The sequence below is a fragment of the Octopus sinensis genome, linkage group LG6, assembly GCF_006345805.1.
Source record: "Octopus sinensis linkage group LG6, ASM634580v1, whole genome shotgun sequence".
NCBI lineage: Eukaryota > Metazoa > Mollusca > Cephalopoda > Octopoda > Octopodidae > Octopus > Octopus sinensis.
Window position 1 is genome coordinate 89,205,140 of NC_043002.1, and position 21,029 is coordinate 89,226,168.

General features: G+C 36.9%; 1 protein-coding gene and 1 long non-coding RNA gene across 14 annotated transcripts in view; both read right to left on the reverse strand.

The window, feature by feature from the left end:
* LOC115212859 (protein-L-isoaspartate(D-aspartate) O-methyltransferase) overlaps positions 1 to 21,029 on the reverse strand; it is a 58,490-nt gene that overhangs the window by 12,376 nt on the left and 25,085 nt on the right. For 4 of the 13 annotated variants that reach the window (XR_003881770.2, XR_003881769.2, XR_003881773.2 and 1 more), the window contains one exon: positions 8,002 to 8,102. The exons of 4 other annotated variants lie outside the window; for them this stretch is intronic. Coding sequence is in view for 1 of the 9 variants with exons in the window: in XM_029781644.2 (XP_029637504.1) it covers positions 15,694 to 15,703 (10 nt within the window). In the remaining 8 variants the exon portion in view is untranslated. Of the gene's footprint in view, positions 1 to 3,882; positions 4,578 to 5,991; positions 6,106 to 8,001; positions 8,103 to 15,496; positions 15,704 to 21,029 lie in introns of those variants that run through there. 5 more of the 13 variants (XR_004999762.1, XR_004999763.1, XR_004999760.1 and 2 more) reach the window with 4 other exon arrangements.
* LOC118763991 lies at positions 17,400 to 18,801 on the reverse strand. The gene is made up of 2 exons (XR_004999766.1): positions 18,041 to 18,801; positions 17,400 to 17,818 (listed from the first exon to the last, which is right to left on the reverse strand). It is a non-coding gene; the product is annotated as an uncharacterized LOC118763991 (long non-coding RNA).

The window sequence follows — 21,029 nt, forward strand, 5'->3', positions numbered from 1 at the left end:
AGCGTTTTAACAATGCAATTGCTTGATATATTTAACTTGACATGTTGTCCAACATTGGAAAGGCCAGGTGATTTATCATAAAAGAGAAAAAAGACAAACACTTTGATGATCAGAAATGACCCATTAGCTGAGAAGGTGCTACTCACTGAAATACCTATTTCTTTACTATCCACAAGGGGCTAAACACAGAGAGGACAAACAAGGAAAGACAAACAGATTAAGTCGATTATATCGACCCCAGTGAGTAACTGGTACTTAATTTATCGATGCCGAAAGGATGAAAGGCAAAGTTGACCTCGGCGGAATTTGAACACAGAACGTAGCGGCAGACGAAACACCTATTTCTTTACTACCCACAAGGGGCTAAACACAGAGAGGACAAACAAGGACAGACAAACGAATTAAGTTGATTATATCGACTCCAGTGCGCAAATGGTACTTAATTTATCGACCCCGAAAGGATGAAAGGCAAAGTCGACCTCGGCAGAATTTGAACTCAGAACGTAGCGGCAAACGAAATACCACTAAGCATTTTGCCCAGTGTGCTAACGTCTCTGCCTCCTCGCTGCCTTTGAAATACCATTACATCCTAATTAAATTTGCTACAAGGTGTGATGCAGTCTCAGCAAACAATTTATCTTCAGGCCCTTAGACTAATACTCATAATTAACTGTGATAAAAACTGCAAACCTTTGGGTGTATTATCCTATTACTTAGGCAAATACTATACCTCGTGTAATTCTGATTGCAACATGATTTTTTGCAAACAGACAATGAGCATACATCATTTCATCCTACACACATACACAACAGACTTTTAGTTCCTGTCAACCAAATTCACTCACAAGGCTTGGTTGGCCCAAAGCTATAGTAGAAGACTGTGTGGTTCAGAAGGGTACATCACGTGGTTGGGAAGCAAGTTCATCCCTTTAAAACATTTATAACCAGCAATCCTAACGCACTAAAAAGAACAAATATGGCTATTTCAGCAATTGTTATGTTCTAATGATAAACAGTGACTGCTTCTTTTTATTATGTTTTGTATTGTCAATTACCAGGTTTTACATTATTTATGAATTACTAACTTTTTGACATTTCTTCTAAATGCTCTTTTTGTCATGTAGTTTTGGATATTCTATAATTATCTTAAATTGTTATGTTAATTACTAAAAGTGAAATAATATGGACTCACAAAAATGGGATAAAATGGCTTCAATTAGTAAATTCTGAAATGTGAAGTAGGTCTACAGTTGGATATTGAATCCTTTGAAATTATGGATTACAACACACATTTAAAATCTTCCATTCAAGGACTACAAATATTATTCTTCACTTTTTTTTCCCTCCCTCCTTAGAAGAAATACATTGCCTGTAGACTATTCAACACTCTCACATTTAGGAAACATACTAAGGGGAAAAAATTGATAAGATCAATCTGAAGTTTAGGAATGTAGATTTTAGTATAACGCCAGTCGGGGCAGCGCTGGCAATGGCCATGTTTGGATGAATTCTTTTACGTGCCACCGGCACTGGTATCACAACTATAATTTCCATTGATTTTTGAAATCGAAATCGAAATTGCTCAAAAATCAATTGAAATTGTAGTTGTGATACCAGTGCCAGTGGCACGTAAAAGAATTCATCTGAACATGGCTGTTGCCAAAGCCGCTCCGACTGGCCTCTGTGCCAGTGGCACGTAAAAAGCACCAACCGATCGTGGCCATTGCCAGCCTTGCCTGGCACGTAAAAAGCACCCACTACACTCACGAAGTGGTTGGTGTTAGGAAGGGCATCCAGCTGTAGAAACACTGCCAGATCAGACTGGAGCCTGGTGCAGCCTTCTGGCTTCCCAGATCCCAGTCGAACCGTCCAACCCATGCTAGCATGGAAAGCGGACGTTAAACGACGATGATGATGATGATGATGATGATGATGAGAGAAATACAAGAGTAAACAGTTCCACTGACCAGCAATTGTCTTTAGGAACAACTGCATACTGAAGACTGTAGTATGTAGATCAACATGAACAAATAGTGTTAAAGAATAGGACTAATAAACTTGACATAACACTGGAGTAAGCATCTATAGATATGTTTGCTCATAATATCCGGCTCAAATTTAATACATCATAAAAGTTATAAAGCAGCAACAAGATGGTGCTCTGTTTATATTTGTCAATGTCAAAAACACAAATTTGACTAAAACTAAATGCAGCACTACCACAGAGAAAAATTTGATAATGAATTTGAAACCATTTTGATGAGAAGACTAACAACTAAAAGAGTTTTACACACACACAATAGTTTTTTTTTGGGGGGGGGGGGGGGCAAATATAAATACCAGAAACAACTCCAACATCACTCAACTTGCTAGAAATAACAACCAAATCTCCTTCAAATCACACCCTATAGTCAAAGAGGAATGACACACTGGACAATATAATCATAGACAAACAAAAAGACACAATAGTTAAGACTGAAATGCCTTTGATCATAAGTCCTGCATTACAGGACATAACCTTGATCAAAGCAAGTACTTATTATACTGAACCCAACAGGATCTGAATACAAAACCTGTTTCAGTTATCTACACAGGCATATAAATATATTAGAACATGCAATACATATCTTTTATCTTTTAATTATTTCAGTCATTGGATCACAATGCAGCCACATTAGGGGCACTGCCTTGAAGTCGAATAAATCAACTCCAGTACTTACACACTCATTTTTTAAAAAGCCTAGTACTTATTCTATCAGTCTCTTTTGCTGAACCACTAAGTTATAGGGACATAAACACCAGTTGTCAAGCAGTGGTAAGGGATAAGCACATACACAAAGATACACACACACATACTAACTTCTTGCAGTTTCCATCTACCAAATACACTCGCACAACTTTGGTTGGCTCAGGACTATAATAGAAGACACTTGCCCAAGGTGTCATGCTATGGGACTGAACCTGAAACTATGGAAAGCAAACTTCTTCACACATAGCCATGCCTACACCTGTATGTAAAACTATATTACATATGATCAGGTATTCATTTACAGATGTGTACATTGGAGTACTGTTTCTTCCTCTGGGATGAGGTTGCTGCTATACATACAGATATCCCAAAATAAGCCAATCAACCATGCATAGACAGGATGCCCTATGCACTTTTGCCAAAGGACAAGGAGCTGAAGCCAAGAAGCTCAAAAGACACAATGCCAAAGCCAAGAAGCTCAAAAGACACAATGCCAAATGGACATAAAGCCGAACGGACACAATAATAAAAAAAACCATTCCTACCTACATAGTTCAATGACCAATTCAGTTTGTCAAATGGTCATATTGTAGGAATAAAATGATTATCATACATTTTAATTTTCATTTGTCTTTTTGGCATCTTGTCCATTTGGCTTTATGTTCGTTTCACTTCTTGGCTTCAGAGTCTTTTCCTTTGGCAAAAGCGCATTCGGCATCCCGTCCGTGTACCCAATCAACTCACCAACACATTCCAACTTACTCATCTCTCTCTTCCTCTTCACCATTATATTCTATACATTCCACCTCCCTATGTCCTGCACTGAACACAATCCTTACTTCAGAATTTCTTCTCAACCCATGTTTATCCTACAACTATCAATTTGCAACTGTTCAGAAGAAACATTAGCCAAATCAGTCTTGTTAATCTTGGAAGGAGAGCAAAGGTTATGAGTATAGTCCTTTCCCAATGCTAATCTCTGGAGTAACATTCCTTGACTAACCCAATGCTAATTTCGGGAGTAACATTCTTTGACAAGAAATACTACAATTTCTACAGATTTCTCCAATACTACAGAAATAAGATTTGAATGTCACAGAAAGGAATCACAAAGCAGATTCTTCCAAGCTGAGCCAACAAGCAGGAGATTTAGAGGTAGAAGGACAAGATGGTTGGACAATATCTATAGTCTCACTTGGCCACACTTGGGATACAGCAAGAACATCTAATCACAGTTGCTTCTGATAGGACCCTATGGAGATGGTGGCAAGAGAAGATGAATGAATGGATATTAAAAAATAATTTATAGATCACATGTAGCTGTGTACAGATGTGATAGAATATTTTCACAGGAAATAGAGCATACAACAATGTGCTCGGTCAGATTAATCAAATTTTCATTTCAAAAATCAGAAGCAATAGGGTTATTAATTTTACATAGACAAGTCAATATACCAGTTAACATTTCAAGAAAATATAGATATTTAATGCACAATTTAAGCTCTTGTACAGTGTTGAACAGAACTAAAATGAAAACAATAAGTGCAAGAATGAAATTAAAAGTGTTTTAATAACCAAACTGATATATAAAGAGTTGAATGAGAAAAAAAAAACAAACAACTGGCATAATTAGTGATATTTTAATATATAAGACTAGTGCTAACACACTACGTAAAAGATAGTATCTTGGTAGTGACCTGGATTTTGGTATGTGGAGAATGTTTAACCCTTTAGTATTTAATCTGGCCGTATCCAGCCTAAATATTCAGCATGTTTCATGTTAAAACTGACCAGATCCAACCATTCACACCTACCCTACAATGTCATTCTAAAAATGTAAAAACATAACATTGAAATCTTGAAGCTATAAGATAATGCATCATTAATTCGAATCAATATGAATAAATAAACAATATATTTGAGAAAGAAATCTGAAAGCTAAAGGGTTAATGCAATTTTTGCAAAGGGAGTGAGCATGGGCAGGCAAATTGCAAACTGCACTAGAAAAAGGGATGACTGACAGGAAAAAGGTTGAGAATTACAGAGGTAGAGGATTTCTAACTGGCTGGAAACTGTAGTTGCTGTTTGACCCCAAATCAGACAGGATTGAGCAGATTTATGATGAAAGCCTTCTAGTTGTAACTATTTGTCTTTTAGCACATCAGGGACTGCATTCTGAAATGTTTCCTTTCGATTTTACAGTATGTGTGTAGCTCTGTATGTTTTGTCTAACTCATGCAGGCAAAGAAAAGAGGACATTAAAACTGACAATGATGATGTTCTGTATATAAATAAATGTATATGCAGGTGTCTCATTATACATCCATTTCTCTCAATGTTTACATAGCAACTTCCATCCACCCCCATCTCTCTTCATATATATCTTTTAACTTCACTTGTTTCAGTCATGAGACTGCGGCCATGCTTGGGCACTACCTTTAAAAATTTTTTTGGCAAATTAATCAACCCCCCAGGACTTATTTTCTCTTATTCTATCAGCCACTTCTGCTGAACAGCTACGTTACAGGGTCATAAACATTGGTTGTCAAGTGATGATGGGGGGGGGGGCAAACACAGAAAGAAACACACACACACACACACACACACCACACACACACACACATATATATATATATATACACAACAGGCTTTTTTCGGCTTCCATCCAGAAGGGTTTGGCTGAGGCTATAGGAGAAGTCACTTGCCAAAGGCACCACATCTCTCATGTGTGTGTACGTACGTACATACATACATACGGTGTTGTGTATGTGTATATCGTTTATCAAGTTTTCTCTATCTCCCTCATTTTCCCTCTCTCTTTCTCTCAAACACACATTCCTTACCTCAACAACAGATCCCACCTCTCTTTCAGGTGGCAGATTACTCAACTGATAACATGAACAACTCCATAACAGTAACAGAGAAGCAATTCTTTTAAATCTATAGATTTTTGTTTTAATTCTTTTACTTATATGTGGACACCACCTTGAAGGGCTTAATAAAACAACTCAACCCCAGTACTAAATTTTTATGTCTAGAACTTATTTTATCGCCCTCCTTCGCTGAACCACTAAGTTACAGGAATGTAAACAAACCAACACTGGTTGTCAAGTGAGGGTGGAGGATAAACATAATACACACACAAATATATACATATATATAAATGACAGGCTTCTTTCAACTTCTATCAAATTCAGTAACAAGGCATTCGCCAACCCTGGTCCAAAGCAGAAGGCACTTACCTAAGGTACCACAAAGTGGGACTGAACCCAGGACCACATGGTTGGGAAGCAAACTGCTCAACCACAGAGCCATGTGTGCACCATTTCAGTTGAAGGCATCACTCATGGGAATAACTTTAAATCAAAGATGAAATGATGAAATGCTTCAATATAGAATTCACTGATAGGTCTTTGTATGCATATTTCAAGTGATAACAGACAAATGAAAGCTTATAAACTGGTCAGCTTAGAAGATTTTGTTCCTGAGTACAAGCCTAAAGAATACCAAGTAAATGACATTGATGAAGGAGCCTCTATATCAGTCATTGGTGAACTGTAGACTATGGAACTTCCTGAATGGCATGCCTAATAAAAAAATTACCTTGAATCTTTACGGTGTGGTTTGTCTGATGATGAGCCATATTTTATGTGGGCTGCTTCTCATAAAAGGTTGCCTGTGCCTGCTTTGTATAGTCACCCAACAGGAAATAGCAGTCAAATTCCCCCAAATCACACTCTATTGTCTTAAAAGGGTGGACTTTTTTTTTTTTGGTATGTTTGTTCCCAAACAACACTTCTTTTAGTGCTGTTCACACTGCTGAATTGAATGGTACTGTCCAGGTGTCAAAACCATAATGATATCGGTGGGACAGCTGATGATGGAGGTATGTTGGATTGTTGGTATGGCTGTTTTTATATATGTGGAATAGTGTTATAACATATCCTTTTGGTATATATATATGTGTGTGTGTGTGTGTGTGTGTGTGTGCATGCGCACACACACAAAGACGAAATCATCTTTGCTGATAGGTTTTTTTTCAATCAGCGTTGATCAAAGGCTAAACAATAACAATAATATCATATAGGAAAATGGATCTCCATTAATTTCAATGATAAATATTTAGTCATTTGAACAACTTGCTTTGTATGGTCACCAACAGGAAGTAGCAGCCGAATTCCTTCAAATCACACCTTATCATCTTAATAAAACGATGGACACAGTAGACATAGTAGTCTTTATATATACATATATTATACACACACACAAAGACAAGATCATCTTTGCTCATAAGTTCTATTCAATCAGTGCTAACCAGGAGCTAAACCGAAACAATATTAGACAAGGAAACGGATCTCCATTAGCTTCAATGATTAAGTTGTTCAGATGTTTTGAACAACCGAACAGCTTGGTCATAGAATTAGTAACCGGCTGAGTATTCCAAAGACACATGTATGCTTAACAGAGTGTAACCTTTGAATTTCGAACACAATCCATCCAACAAGCTTCCACACAGTTTCCATTTTCCAAGCTTCACTCACAAGGTTTAGGCCAACCCAAAAGTAAAGTAAAACGCATTTGCCCAACTTGCCACACAAATGGGATTGAACTCAGGACCTCATGATTACAAAGAAAACTGCTTAATTATTCAGCCATGTTGAGCTAATATATCATTGTTTTTAGTGTCCAGTTTTCCATGCTTGCATGGATTGGATGGACATCATTGTGATGGATTTTCTATGGCCAGATGCCCCTCCTGTCACCAGCCATCACCTGCTTTCAACCAAGGAAATATTACCCCATGGCCATACAAGTTTGCTCAGAATACTGGAAATGGAGGTTACTAATGACATGGTAGTGACACTTGTTTACAAATATCATGCAATGTGAAGGCAAGGAGACAGATGCACACGCATATTTATAATGGGCTTCTTTCAGTTTCTACTTTTGAGTGTGTGTGTGCGTGTGTATATATACATAGGTCAGAATGCATGAGGAGGACAGACTAATTACCGAAAATAATTTTAAATATTGTTCTTTAATCTTAACAATCTGTACAGAATGTAGTACAGATATACATTAGGACTTAAATTGAATCAACTAAGTTGAAACTGACAAAAACCACAACACATTTGAAATAGAATCTAAAATTAAACTAATACAATTTGGTGCAAATTATGAACGGAAAATGGAATGGTAAGGAATATGAGTAAAGACAATATCAAAATGCTTTAATTCTAAATTAATCTGACCTTCGAGTTGGGACAGCAACTGTAAGGAGAGTGGCTCAAATGTAGATGAAGGGTAGGTGAATTGTCAGAACTATTAGCAAAGACAGCAATATTCCAGATACCTGGTAATGGAAAACAACAGAGAAATAAAGCAGCCACTACAGAAAATGCCTAAAGAAGAAGTCTACTAGTATTTTTAAAAGATTTGGTACAACAGATGTTGCTTTGGTAAGAGTCGTATGTTTTTGCTGCCAGGATATGAACTCAACATTACTGTGCATCATCTAACACACAACTACATTCGTTTTAACCTCTACTTTTCCATGCTTGCATAGGTCAGACAGAATTTGTTGAAGGAAAATTTTCTACAGCTGGATGCTCTTCCTGTCCCAAACACTTACCTGTTTCAAAAGAAAGTAATATTCCCCAGGACCAGGCATGGTTTCATAAGATTGGAAACGAAGTACAACATATGCAGGATGGTGACATTGATTTACAAATATCAAATAAATTCCAAACAAGGAGACAGTAACACATACAAGCACAGGTAAACGCACACATGCAAACACCCACCCATTCACATACCTGTCGCTATAGCTGCTGACCTCCCAGAGCAATATCAACACGCACGCACACAGATCCTACCACACACAGTTACCACCACATGCACACAGTTACTGCCACACACACACGCGTGCTACCCCCCACCCCCACTTTCCTGTCCCAGAAAGCACTTTCTCTTCCTCCTTCTACTTCTACTTCTGGTCACTTCAGAAATGTAACCGCAGTGTGAACTGCTGGCGATTTTCCCTCCTCCTTCCTTCTTTCCCGTTGGACATTCTTGTTTCCAATGAAGAGCTATGCACAAAATGTAAAACAACACTCTTCTTTCTCCATTTGTTTGTTTCTTTTTTCTGTTTTTTGAATGTACACACACATATATATATATATATATATATATATATATATATATACACACACACATACATACATACATACACATATATATGGCATGTTTCTTTCACCTTCCATCTACCAAATTCACTTACTGGCCAGCTTGGGGTTACAGTAGAAAATACATGCCCAGACTATGTGGTTGAAAATAAACTTCTTGTCACACAGTCACACATACTTATCAATGCCTTCATAATTACTTTCTACACTAAACTACAGCCATACTGGGATAATACATTGAGGAGTTTTAAATCAACTGTACTGACTTCAGAACTTCTTTTAGCAGTTTCTATTTATCACACTCCAAGTTAACGAGACATAATCACAGACACCATTTTCTCAAAGCAGTCAAATGTAAAGGCAGAAATGCATACACACAAACACAAGCACATATACATACATGTGTGTATATCTCATCAACATTTAATGTCCACTTTCCTTGCTGGTCTGGATTGAATGGTTTGACAGGATCTGGTGAGCCACAGGACAGTATTGTAAACCAGGTCAGTTTTGGCATGATTTCTATGGCTGGATGCCCTTCCTAACACCAATCACCTTACAGTGTGTACTGAGTGCCTTTTTCATATCACCGGCCACTACCTGGCTTGCCAAGTAACTTGCAAGACAGGAAAGAAGCAACCCCCACACAGTTCATCATCATTTAACATCCATTGTCCATGCTGGCATGGGTTGGATGGTTTGACTGGGTTGGCATGCTGCACCAGATTCCAGTCTGATTTAGCATGGTTTTCTAAAGCTGGATGCCCTTCCTGATGCCAACCACTCCAAAGTGTAATGGGTGCTTTTATGTGCACTGGCACGGGTGCCAATTTGTGTGACACCAGTATTTGCCACAACTGCGATTTTGCTTGGTTTGATGGGTTTTCTCAAGCATGACATAATGCCACCACTCACAAGGCACTGGACAGTCCAAGGCTACAGTAGAGGGCTCTTGTGCAAGGTATCACGCAGTCAAATTGAACCTCAGATCATGTGGTTGCAAAGTAAACTTCTTAACCACACAGCGCTCCAAATAAGTGAAACCTGTCAAAGAGAGCAGCTAAGGAATATTTGAGACAAAGTGGGAAAGGCCAACCTAGAGATCCTACATCTCATGGAGGAGATGACAAAAGACCATACTGACTGGCAATTGGTATATACAATATCTACATTTATGTTTTTCCCAACAATTATGTTCATATGAAGTCTCTGTATTCCACTCTCCCTCCTATCTTCATTAACTCTTAACATCCTTTGTAACAAGGATCCACAAAAGCTGCAGTTGTCAACCTTATACCATCTGAAATTGCACAAATGAATTGATGACCTTATTTACATTCATTTGTAAGAAAGTTATGAATTCTCTTATCTAAAGGGGAAAACTTTAACCTTCTTCAGTATCACTTATTTTTGTAACATTCCTGACACTGACTCAGATGTTGCTGAATTTTCATGATGTTTGGAGACATTTATTATCAAAATGTTCTTTGAAAAATTATTGCTAATGATTCTTTGTATAACAACTTAATGATCTAATCAATAAATTAATGGCTGATAAGGCTTTGGAGACAATAAACAGAGCAATACATCCATCCTTCTGGGCACACTTGATGCATGACTTCGTCCTTTTTTTATCAAGGGGCTTGAACAAAATATTACCTGAAGAACTGAAACTTACGCAAGAGTTGTTTGTCCAAAAATACTTTTAGGACTTGGTGAAATACCTATTTCAGGTTTCCTCTTTATGTTTTCAACTTTTTCTGTTGCTAAGTATGATTTACGCAACAAACTAAATTGTATACAAAACAAAGGACAGCAGTTAACTTTGTGCTTACATTTGTTGAAATTCATGCATACCTGGATATGTTGTTATTGTTGCTTAACCACTTATACCTTAATTCAATGAGCAAGTAATTCAGTCAACTGAACAACTGAATTCTCACAACAATGACAAGAGAACCAACCAACCAAACATCCATCCATCCTCTTTCTTTACTACCCACAAGGGGCTAAACACAGAGAGGACAAACAAGGGCAGACAAACGGATTAAGTTGATTACATCGACCCCAGTGCATAACTGGTACTTAATTTATCAAACCCGAAAGGATGAAAGGCAAAGTCAACTTTGGTGGAATTTGAACTCAGAATGTACCGGCAGACGAAATACCGCTAAGCATTTCGCCCGGCGTGCTAACGTTTCTGCCAGCTCTCCGCCTTAATCTGCCAGCTCTCCATCCATCCATATCTATCTAAGATTCAAAGGAATTTAAACCTAAATAATAATAATAATAATAATAATTACTAACATAAACAAAAAAGCTTGAAGTTGGATGAATAAAAGCAAATAAGTAACAAGGATGTCCAGGTATCAGTGCATTATGGCTGTTTCAAGCAGCTCCATTTAATCAATCAATGCAAACATTAGGTTTTAGGTATTTTTTCCCTAAATTTATTCTGCTACAATAATAACAAAAAGAAGAGTTTTAGTCTCTAGTACTCATGAAAAATTTGCTAAGAAATTATAATGGAGTATCCTGTATGTTGGAAATCTATATGGTCGTATGCTTCCGAGGAGAGTGGTTTATTTCAAATTGATGTAATGTTTGCACCGATCGGTTAAATTGAGCCACTTGAAATGGCCGTAATGCACTTATATCTGGACATCTTTGTTTACACACATTTTTTTTCTCTCCTTGTTTTTTCTGTGTACCTTTCTGTAGAAGAGCATAGGCTCGAAACATAAAAGACTTTTTCTATTCCTGAGCGCTATACTAATACATCTGTTTGTTTGTACACCACCAGCCTTCGTCTTTTGTTTATTTTCGTAAACTTTCCCTGTATATATATATATATATATATACACACACACACACACACACAAATATATGAATTAACATATACGTGGCTGAGCATCCTACAGACTCATGTACTTTCAATATAATTCTCAGAAAGAATCAACAGGATAATTTGTGTGACAAAGCTGTACCTTTGAATTACAGATACAAACCATCTGATGGTCTTTGATGTAGCTTCTGTCTACCTTAAATCACCCACAATGTAGGGATCAAAGTTAAACTATAAAAATGACATTTGCCCATGTCCCACCAAGCATTCCCCACACACTTATTGCAATGCCCTGTCAAGCATTCCTGACATCTCATCTCCATACCCTCCTTCCCCTCAGCATCTGTCTCCTGACATACCCCCTAACTCTTTGCACTACCAGTTACTGCCTTCCTTCCTTCTCATGATCATGCCTTCCATGTGCCTCCAGCTCCTCCCCCACCTTCCATATCAGCTATCATTCTCAGCACTCTCTGATGTTTACTGCCTTGCCCACTGCTCCTGTCTTGTTCATCATCAACTCCTTGAATTGTCATCCCTAAGCCATTCCTATCCCTCTCGGCTTAATCCCCACCCATATCTACCTGTTCATCACTCACTACATTCACCTCTATCCCCATCTCTAACAATCTGGTTCTTGTCTCACACTCTTACAGCCACCATCCCCTTCCCGATCCACTACCTGTACTATTCCTTGCTTCTTAAGGTTTTGCTCTGGCACCCAACATTACCATCTTACTTTCCTAGATGTCCTAACCCACCGTTATATAAATGCAGGTTAGTCATGTATCTTTGCTATATCCCTGGCACAAAATCACCTCTTCCTCGCCCCTGAAATACCCCACCATCACTTAGTTGTGAAAACTTTTTCCTTTTCTTTCCTGTCTTGCATTTTAGTTGGCAACTCCACAAATATAATAATTAAATAATAATTTTAAAAAAGCATCTGGTAAACACTGTAAAGTGGTTGGCATAAGAAAAAGCATCCAGCTGCAGGAACCATACCAAAACAGACAGTGGAGCTTGATAGAGTCCTCTGGCTTGCCAACTACTGTCAAACGATCCAACACACGCCAGCATCGAGGGTGAAGATGATGGTGGTGGTGGTGGTATGTGTGTGTGTGTGTGTGTGTGTACACGTGCATGCAGTGGGCTTCTACATAGCGTCCATCAACTAAATTCTATTCACAAGGTATTGAGATATTGATCATCTGAAAGTTATGGCAGAAGTCAGATGCCTAAGGTGCTGCAAAGTAAAATCAAACTCATGACTGTGGCCATATTTGTATTTTTGTCTTTAACTAACAGACAACAAGAAAAGAAAGTGAATCTATTGAAATCCTGAATATTATCTATGGCCACAATGAATTCTTCAGACCAGTTCAAAATATTCTTTGCTACATGAAGACAAGGAAAGACATAAAGAACAATGCTTGTCATTTTGAGGATATTTGATTGTACCCTATTATCAGCTAGAAAGTTGAGTAAACAATTAGATAATCTACAAAAATAGAGTTATCACAAATATTTACTTCACTTAATGCTAGTGAAATAAAATGTCAGCATATTTTAGTTTGCTATGAATTGTAAAATCACTAATTTATTACCAAAATGTTATTTAACTGTATTTAAGTGCTTTACTGTGGAGGCATGAGCGAAACAACTAATCTCCACGCGGCTCTGGCAGAAGGTAATGGCGAAACTTCTGCTGACTCTTTCACCACAACTTTCTCTTGCTCTTTCCTCCTGCATCTTGTAGCTCACCTGTGACGGACCGGCTTCCCTCCCAGGTGGGGAACCTATACGCCAAGGAAACTGGCAAACCAGCCCTATGCTCCACAGGGGGAAAAGAAGAAGAAGAAGAAGAAGAAGAAGAAAAAGTGCTTTATTGCTTATTCATTATCTTTACTGCTTATCTACAGCTTAAATGGGAGGAAATTGAAGCACTTCTTGTCACCAACACTTACTCTGTTTTTCCAGAGGAATCCAAAAGCACAGAACTAGCAATATTTTGACAGAAAATGTTAACAAATATCACCAGCTGCAGCTCAAGCACTAACAGTGATGTCACCATCTAAACTCATTGCTCAGCACACAAAGAGACAAATACATGCATGTAAAAAGCACCAAGTACATTCTGTAAAGTGGTTGGCACTAGGAAGGGCATCCAGAGACAGTGGAGTAGCTCACCAGCTACTATTGAGTCATCCAACCCATGCCAGCATGGAGAGTGGATGTTGAATGGTGATGATGATGCATATGGTGATGATGTTGAATGGTGATGGTATGTGTGTGTGTGCATGCAATGGGTTTCTTTCAATTTCTGTCAACCATATTCCTTCACAAGGTAATATATTACATTCCATTTCATATGAATTCAATCATTCACCAAAATAATTCTTTTTATCATAAAAAGAAGAGGAAATATTATAGTAAAAGGCTTAGATATTTCTTACATCATTTTAATAAAGACAACTGAATCAATAAATTGTGGTATAAGATATATATCTATAAATATATATATACAACTGTTACCTGATTTCAAAATTTCCTAGTAACCAGTTGATAATTAAAGGAAAGAAAATAACAAACCAATGTAATATAGAATATAAAATACAAGATGATTCGAAAGTACTTTTAGTATATTTATAAACCAGCTAACAACTGAGGTAAATTGAACTTTCCTAGCCCTCTACACACACTGACTGTCAGAGCTCAAGAATTCCAGGATAGCTAGTCTACACCCTTGCTATTCATGCTGCCAGCTGTTTGAACTACAATTATATTATGTGTCTTAGAATAATAAATATTCTCTTTTCTAAAATATATAATATAATACATACATATACCAAAGAATATTCATGACAAAACAATGAAGAGAGTATCAAAAATGTATAAAATCAAAATTCTAACAAAATAAAAAATTAAATTTTTAATATATCGTTTATATACTGAAGCAGTAATTTCCAAACTTTTTCAGGCTGCTGCCCCCTTGGCACTCAGGCCACATTCCTGGAGCCCCTGCCTCCCCACCACAAATATAGACCACTTTCTGCAGCAAATTCAAAACAACTGTATTTCACAAATAAAACTTAAACCTAATTAACCTATTAATTTTTTTTTTTTACATCTATCACCCCATGTTGGCCACCCCATTATTATCCCACTTTTCTTCAACACCCCCTGGATCTTTCCACCGCCCCCAAGGGAGCAATACTGCCCACTTTGCTAAAAGGACTTCTAAATCACACTGTATATTTTTTAACTATCAGATGTATGATACCTTCTCTTACAAATTGTCTTTTATAATCAAACATATATCTGTCATATACACATACCGTGTGTGTGTGTGTGTGTGTGTGTGTGTGTGTGTGTGTGTGTATGCACATGTATGATGACATATCATAGCTTGGGATTATTTCAATGACAAAAATTCTTGGTAAATTTAAAATATATACTTGCAAATTTAATCATGGCAACATATTTTTGATTTGTTTTAGAATGATATTTTCACCTCATCTATATTCATTAATGAACTTTACCAGAAGATTAGATTTCTGTGTTGCCCAACGACAAAATGACACAGTAGCTAGATTGAGTGAGCGCATGCACACACACGCACCACACACAAACACACATACACAAGTACTATGATAGGCATATTAAAGTTTATCAGAAATTATTTTATTTGTAAAATGGAAGGGGAAATCTTTATAGTTTACTTTTTACAGTACATTTTTCAAGCATATCATTCACTGTCTTCCTTATATAAGTTACCCTGCAGATTTAACAGCAGACCAATTCTTAATAAGTATTATACTGAAAGAATGGTTCATTTAAATTCACTTCACATGCCAGTTCTGCTTCATCTCTGTTGACGTACTGGTTGTGCTAGAAATTTCAGCTATGAGCAATTAATACCACCTACAAATAAAGTAGTTGAAAAAGTTACTGTTGCTTCTAGAATGGATAAGTAGAGACAATATTTGCATGGCAAAGCACTAATACATTGTAATTTCCTTTAACAAGTGGGTCATATATTTCTAGTGGACAAGACATTAAACTGCTTTCAGTAGTAAGGATCCAGGTTGGAAAGAATAGAATTACCCTTTAGTCATGACAAGTCCAGGTCAACTCTGACTTGGAGTGACAGTACCCATCAAAGGCCTTAGCTCTAGGTCAAATAGCAGAAGATTGTCCTGTGGTTAAGACATGCAAGGCTCGAGGAAATCTTCCCCACCAACTTCTAGACCAGTGTCACACAAACCCTCCAGTGTATGGACATACACAGATGTCCTGTGAACCAGTCTCCTTGCCTAATGGTTAAGTAGACCCTATGCCTCAAGGGTAAGCACAAGAGAGCAAGAGACAACAGAGTCAATTCTAAACAGACCGACGAAAGGCATCAGGAAACCACTACTGCATCTTGCCCAAGAAAAATCACAGCTAATCAGATTATGGCATGGAGTTCCACAACTGCTAATGCTCTCAAGCAAGCATAGCAGATTGAGAGAGAGAGAGAGAATTATTTAGATAGATATATGGTAGTACAATGTATTCAAAAGTGACAGGCACAGCAGAGCAACAGGCAAATTCCCGCTGAGACAGATTAGTGAAATGGGTTCAATTCCTAGTTAAAAAAATCAATTGATTTGTTCCACTTGTTCATTTAGAAATGGTATGAAGGTCAGCAAGGTATGAAGGTCACAAAGGTATGAAGGTCACAAAGATTAACCACTGTGAAAGTCATTAAGACAAATCTCCATGAAAGCTACTAAGACAAATTGCCTTGAAGATCACAATAACAAATTGCTACAGGAGTCACTAAGGCTAATTGCTATGCATATTTAAGGATATATTACATACACACACACACATGTATAAACATATTCTTTTACTTGTTTCAGTCATCTGACTGTAGCCATGCTAGAGCACTGCTTTTAGTTGAACAAATCGACCCCAGGACTTATCCTTGTACTTATTCCATCAGTCATTTTTGCTGAACCTCTAATTTACGGGGACATAAACACACCAACATCGGATGTCAAGTGATGGTGGGGGGACAAACACAGACACACAAATACATATATGATGCTTCTTTCAGTTTCCATCTACTAAATCTACTCACAAGGCTTTGGTCAGCCCAAGGCTATAGTAGAAGACACTTGCCCAAGGTGCCATGCAGTGGGACTGAACTTGGAACCATGTGGTTGGGAAGCAAGCTTCTTACTACACAGCTACTTCTGTGCCTATTATGTAGATATATGTTCTACACAAATGTTTGTACACACACATATATATAGATATATATTTATATGTGTATATGACAGGCATCTTTCAGTTTCTCTCTACCAACTCCACTCACAAAGCTTTGAGTGGCCTATAGTTATAGAAGACACCTGCCCAAGGTGCTATGCAATGGGACTGAACTCCAGAACAATGTGGTTAGAAAGCACATGCCTTCCCCTATATACTGGGGGGGGGGATCAAAAGTTATCCACACTTTCACCAAACCTTTCTTTAGGTTGGCTGCACCGCTTTCAATGTTTGCATGCTAAAAGGCGGTACTTTTGTGGTTACATGGTAGAGGTTTGGTCTTGATTACTCCAGTTATTTTTTCTCTTGCATTAAAAGAGTAATCATGGCTGCTCCACTGGCAGTGTGCACCAAGGAAGAACAAAGATCAGTGGTCTGATTTTTTAAGTCTGAAGGTGTGCCAGGGGCTGAAATACATCACAGGCTTTCAGTACAATAGGGGGACAATGCCCTACTGTGTAGACATGTGTATGAGTGGATTGAGAGGATGCCCACCAACCTCCAACACTGACATGAAAATTCAACAAGCTTGAAAGATGGTTCTAGTGAACCAACAAGTGACCATTGGTGAGGTGGCATATCCGCTGCATATGAAATCATCCACAACAAGCTTCACATCTGTAAAGTCTGTACAAGATGAGTGCCATAGAGCTTACAGAAGCACATAAGTGTAAACGATGGAGGCAAAGCTTTTTTGGCAACAATAGTCACAGAAGATGAGACCTGAGCTGGCAGAATCATTAGCACGCCGGGTGAAATGCATAGCCATATTTCGGCTGCTGATATGTTCTGAGTTCAAATTCCGCTGAGGTCGACTTTGCCTTTCATCCTTTCAGGGTCGATAAATTAAGTACCAGTTACACACTGGGGTCGATATAATCGACTTAATCCGTTTGTCCTCTCTGTGTTTAGCCCCTTGTGGGTAGTAAAGAAATAAGATGAGACCTGAGTCCATCACTTTGAGCCAGAATCCAAAACGCAGAGTATGGAGCAGAAATGCCTGGAATCGTGAGTGAAAAAGAAATTCAAGACTCAACCTTCTGCAGTAAAAGTGATGCTAACCATTTTTTGAAAAGGAAAAAGGGACTATACCAGAAAAGAGGTCTACAGTCATCAGTGAAATGATGACCAACAAAGTGAAACCAGCAATCTACACCAGATGCTGAGGTCTGTTGTCAAATCAAGTGTTATTGTAGCATGACAATGCACATTCATATATATGGCTGCCCACTCCATTGAAACCAATGAAAAATTGGGCTTCAAGTTGCTGGAACACTCTGTATGCAGTCCAGGTTTCACCCCTTTTGACTATCATCTCGTTAGACTGCTCAAACATCCTTTATGAGGTCATCAATTTGGTATGGATGAAGAAGCACAGGAAGTGATGCATAAATGACTGTGCAACCAACCATAAGCCTCCTTCTCCAATGAAATAAGCAAGCTTATGGACTGCTGGAAGAAGTGTGTCGTAAAGCAAGGAAACTATGCCAAAAAATGATGTAATTGTTCAATCTCTGCTTATGTTTTAATAAATTACAAAAGCAAGAGTGCATATATATTTTGACTTGCCCTTATATATGTAATATACACACACATACATGTATATATATATGTATTTAGACACTAAGTGCATTGCATACACATTTTGTGTGTGTGTGATAATGTTTTCAATACGAAAACAAATTATTGTTTCCCACAAGACAAGAAAGTATTTCCAACTTAAAAAAGCAGGTAAAAGAGAAAAAAGTATAAGGTAACGTACACACACAATTTGTCAAACCATCCAACCCATGCCAGCTTGGAAAAGGGAATGATGATAACGATGATATATATATATATATATATATGTATGTGTGTATGTATATATGTATGTATATATATATATATATATATATATATATATATATATATATATATATGGGACTATATTTTCCAATGTATCTTCTCCTAACCTAAGACAGTAAGATGTAATTTGAGGTAAATTTGACTGTTATATCTAGCAAATCACATGCCTGTGCAGGGTCCTTCCCTTATGAAGTTGAAATGAAGTGCAAGATCAGTGATAGCTGAAGAACTATGAAAAAAAGGTGTTTCAGTCATGATAACCCACTAGTTTGTAATCCAGTTACTAGTTTGTTCAATATACCATTGATTTAAAGATTTAGCTGCTTTTTTTGGTAGGTTGAGTATCACCTGAATTGTTATGTGTGTGTTTTTACCAATCCTTGACATATCTAGGGTAAAAGTTTTGATGTTAAGAAGAATACTTCCCTTAGTTGCTGCATATCTGTTTTCTTATCTATGTCAATGTACAGATTTCAGTCAAATTTAAATCAAGTAAAAGATTTAAGAATTGTATAAAAACAAAATAAATCTATTAAATTTTAGATTATTTAAAATTTAGAATTGAGTTTTTCTCTACCCAGTAACATGTATACTGTAGTATACTTTAGCAAAGTCTTCTCATTTTAATGACAGTAAATATATTGCTACAGATAGCCAAAATAGCTCATTTGAAAGAGTGTACAGCAGAAGATCTAAAGGCCCGTGGTTCAATCCCTCGTTTCAATACGTTAATAAGCTTTGTGCTGTTCTTAAAACTATTACTACACAAAATCTTTAGAGTCTGACTCAATTAGAGAGGGTGATAGAAAAGCCTTTCTTTGTTTTTGGCTACATATATACACATCAACAGGTAATCATCATTATAATAAAATATTCTGTTGTTTACAAACTTCCTAGCATAAAAACTATTTTTTCTGCCAGAATATGAAAGACATTGCAGGAGAGAGGTTCAAAATGCCAACAAACCAAACAAATGTATAAATTACAACAGCACTTACATTACAATTCGGTAAAGTAAAAAATTAAATAAATGAAACAATAACATAGAAAGAAAGATATAAAGTATATTCTTTGCATTAAAACTATGTTGGGTTATTAGGTACAGTACCAGATTTCAGGGGAAATTCTAGTTGAGCATCAAGTCTAAAAGGAGAATTGTCTTTCACCAAAAATTACTTATTGTGGAATTGTAAAGAAACAAACTGAAACACCACATTAAGTACTGGTGCAATACACTTTTCTGTGGTTTGAAAAACAAAACAAAACAAACTGAACTTTTAAAGAAAGATGTAAACAAAAAGCATAAACATATATAAGTTAAACATATATATGTATTTTCACATACTTTAGGTGTGAAAATACATGACTATAAAACTATCACTTTTCAAAGGTATGGTGACAAAAATCCATTGGAATAAATGCAGTGAAAAATGAGAAATATTCACTAGTTTTTTGTTTTTTTTAAATATTACTGGCATAGCAAGAGGAACTCCTAAAAAAGCTTAATAATTAATGTCTTCATTACAATATGTGACATCAGCTTAACTCCAAATAACAGTGAATTAGATAATTATTACTAACCAATATCCTAAAGCCAAATTCTCAAAGTATTCCATGTATATATTGGCTATTATCGGTGATAATGGTGAACCCATAGCTAAACCCTCCTCTTGTCAATATATATCAGTGTCCATACTGAAGTAGGTAGTTTTTACACAAAAGTCAACATTTCCATTGAGTTTCTTATTGGTATACTAGTGCATTCTTTTAGATGGGTGTCTAAATATCTGTCAAATGTAAATAATGAGCATTTATATGGCACTAATACTTGGCAAGACAAAATTTCTCAAAATGTAATCACATCTATGAGAACATTGAAAAGTTTGGTTGATTGATTAACCAAATAATTAAGCAAGTAATCAATTAGTTTGTTAAATAACCAAATGACAAATAACAAAGAAGTGGAAATGGGCCAATGCATGTGTTTGTTATTGGCATGATGACCCTCCCGAGATGCAACAAAATCTATTTCAACAAATGATTCCACATCAAGAATCTTGCAAAACAAATATAAAAATGAAACATTACA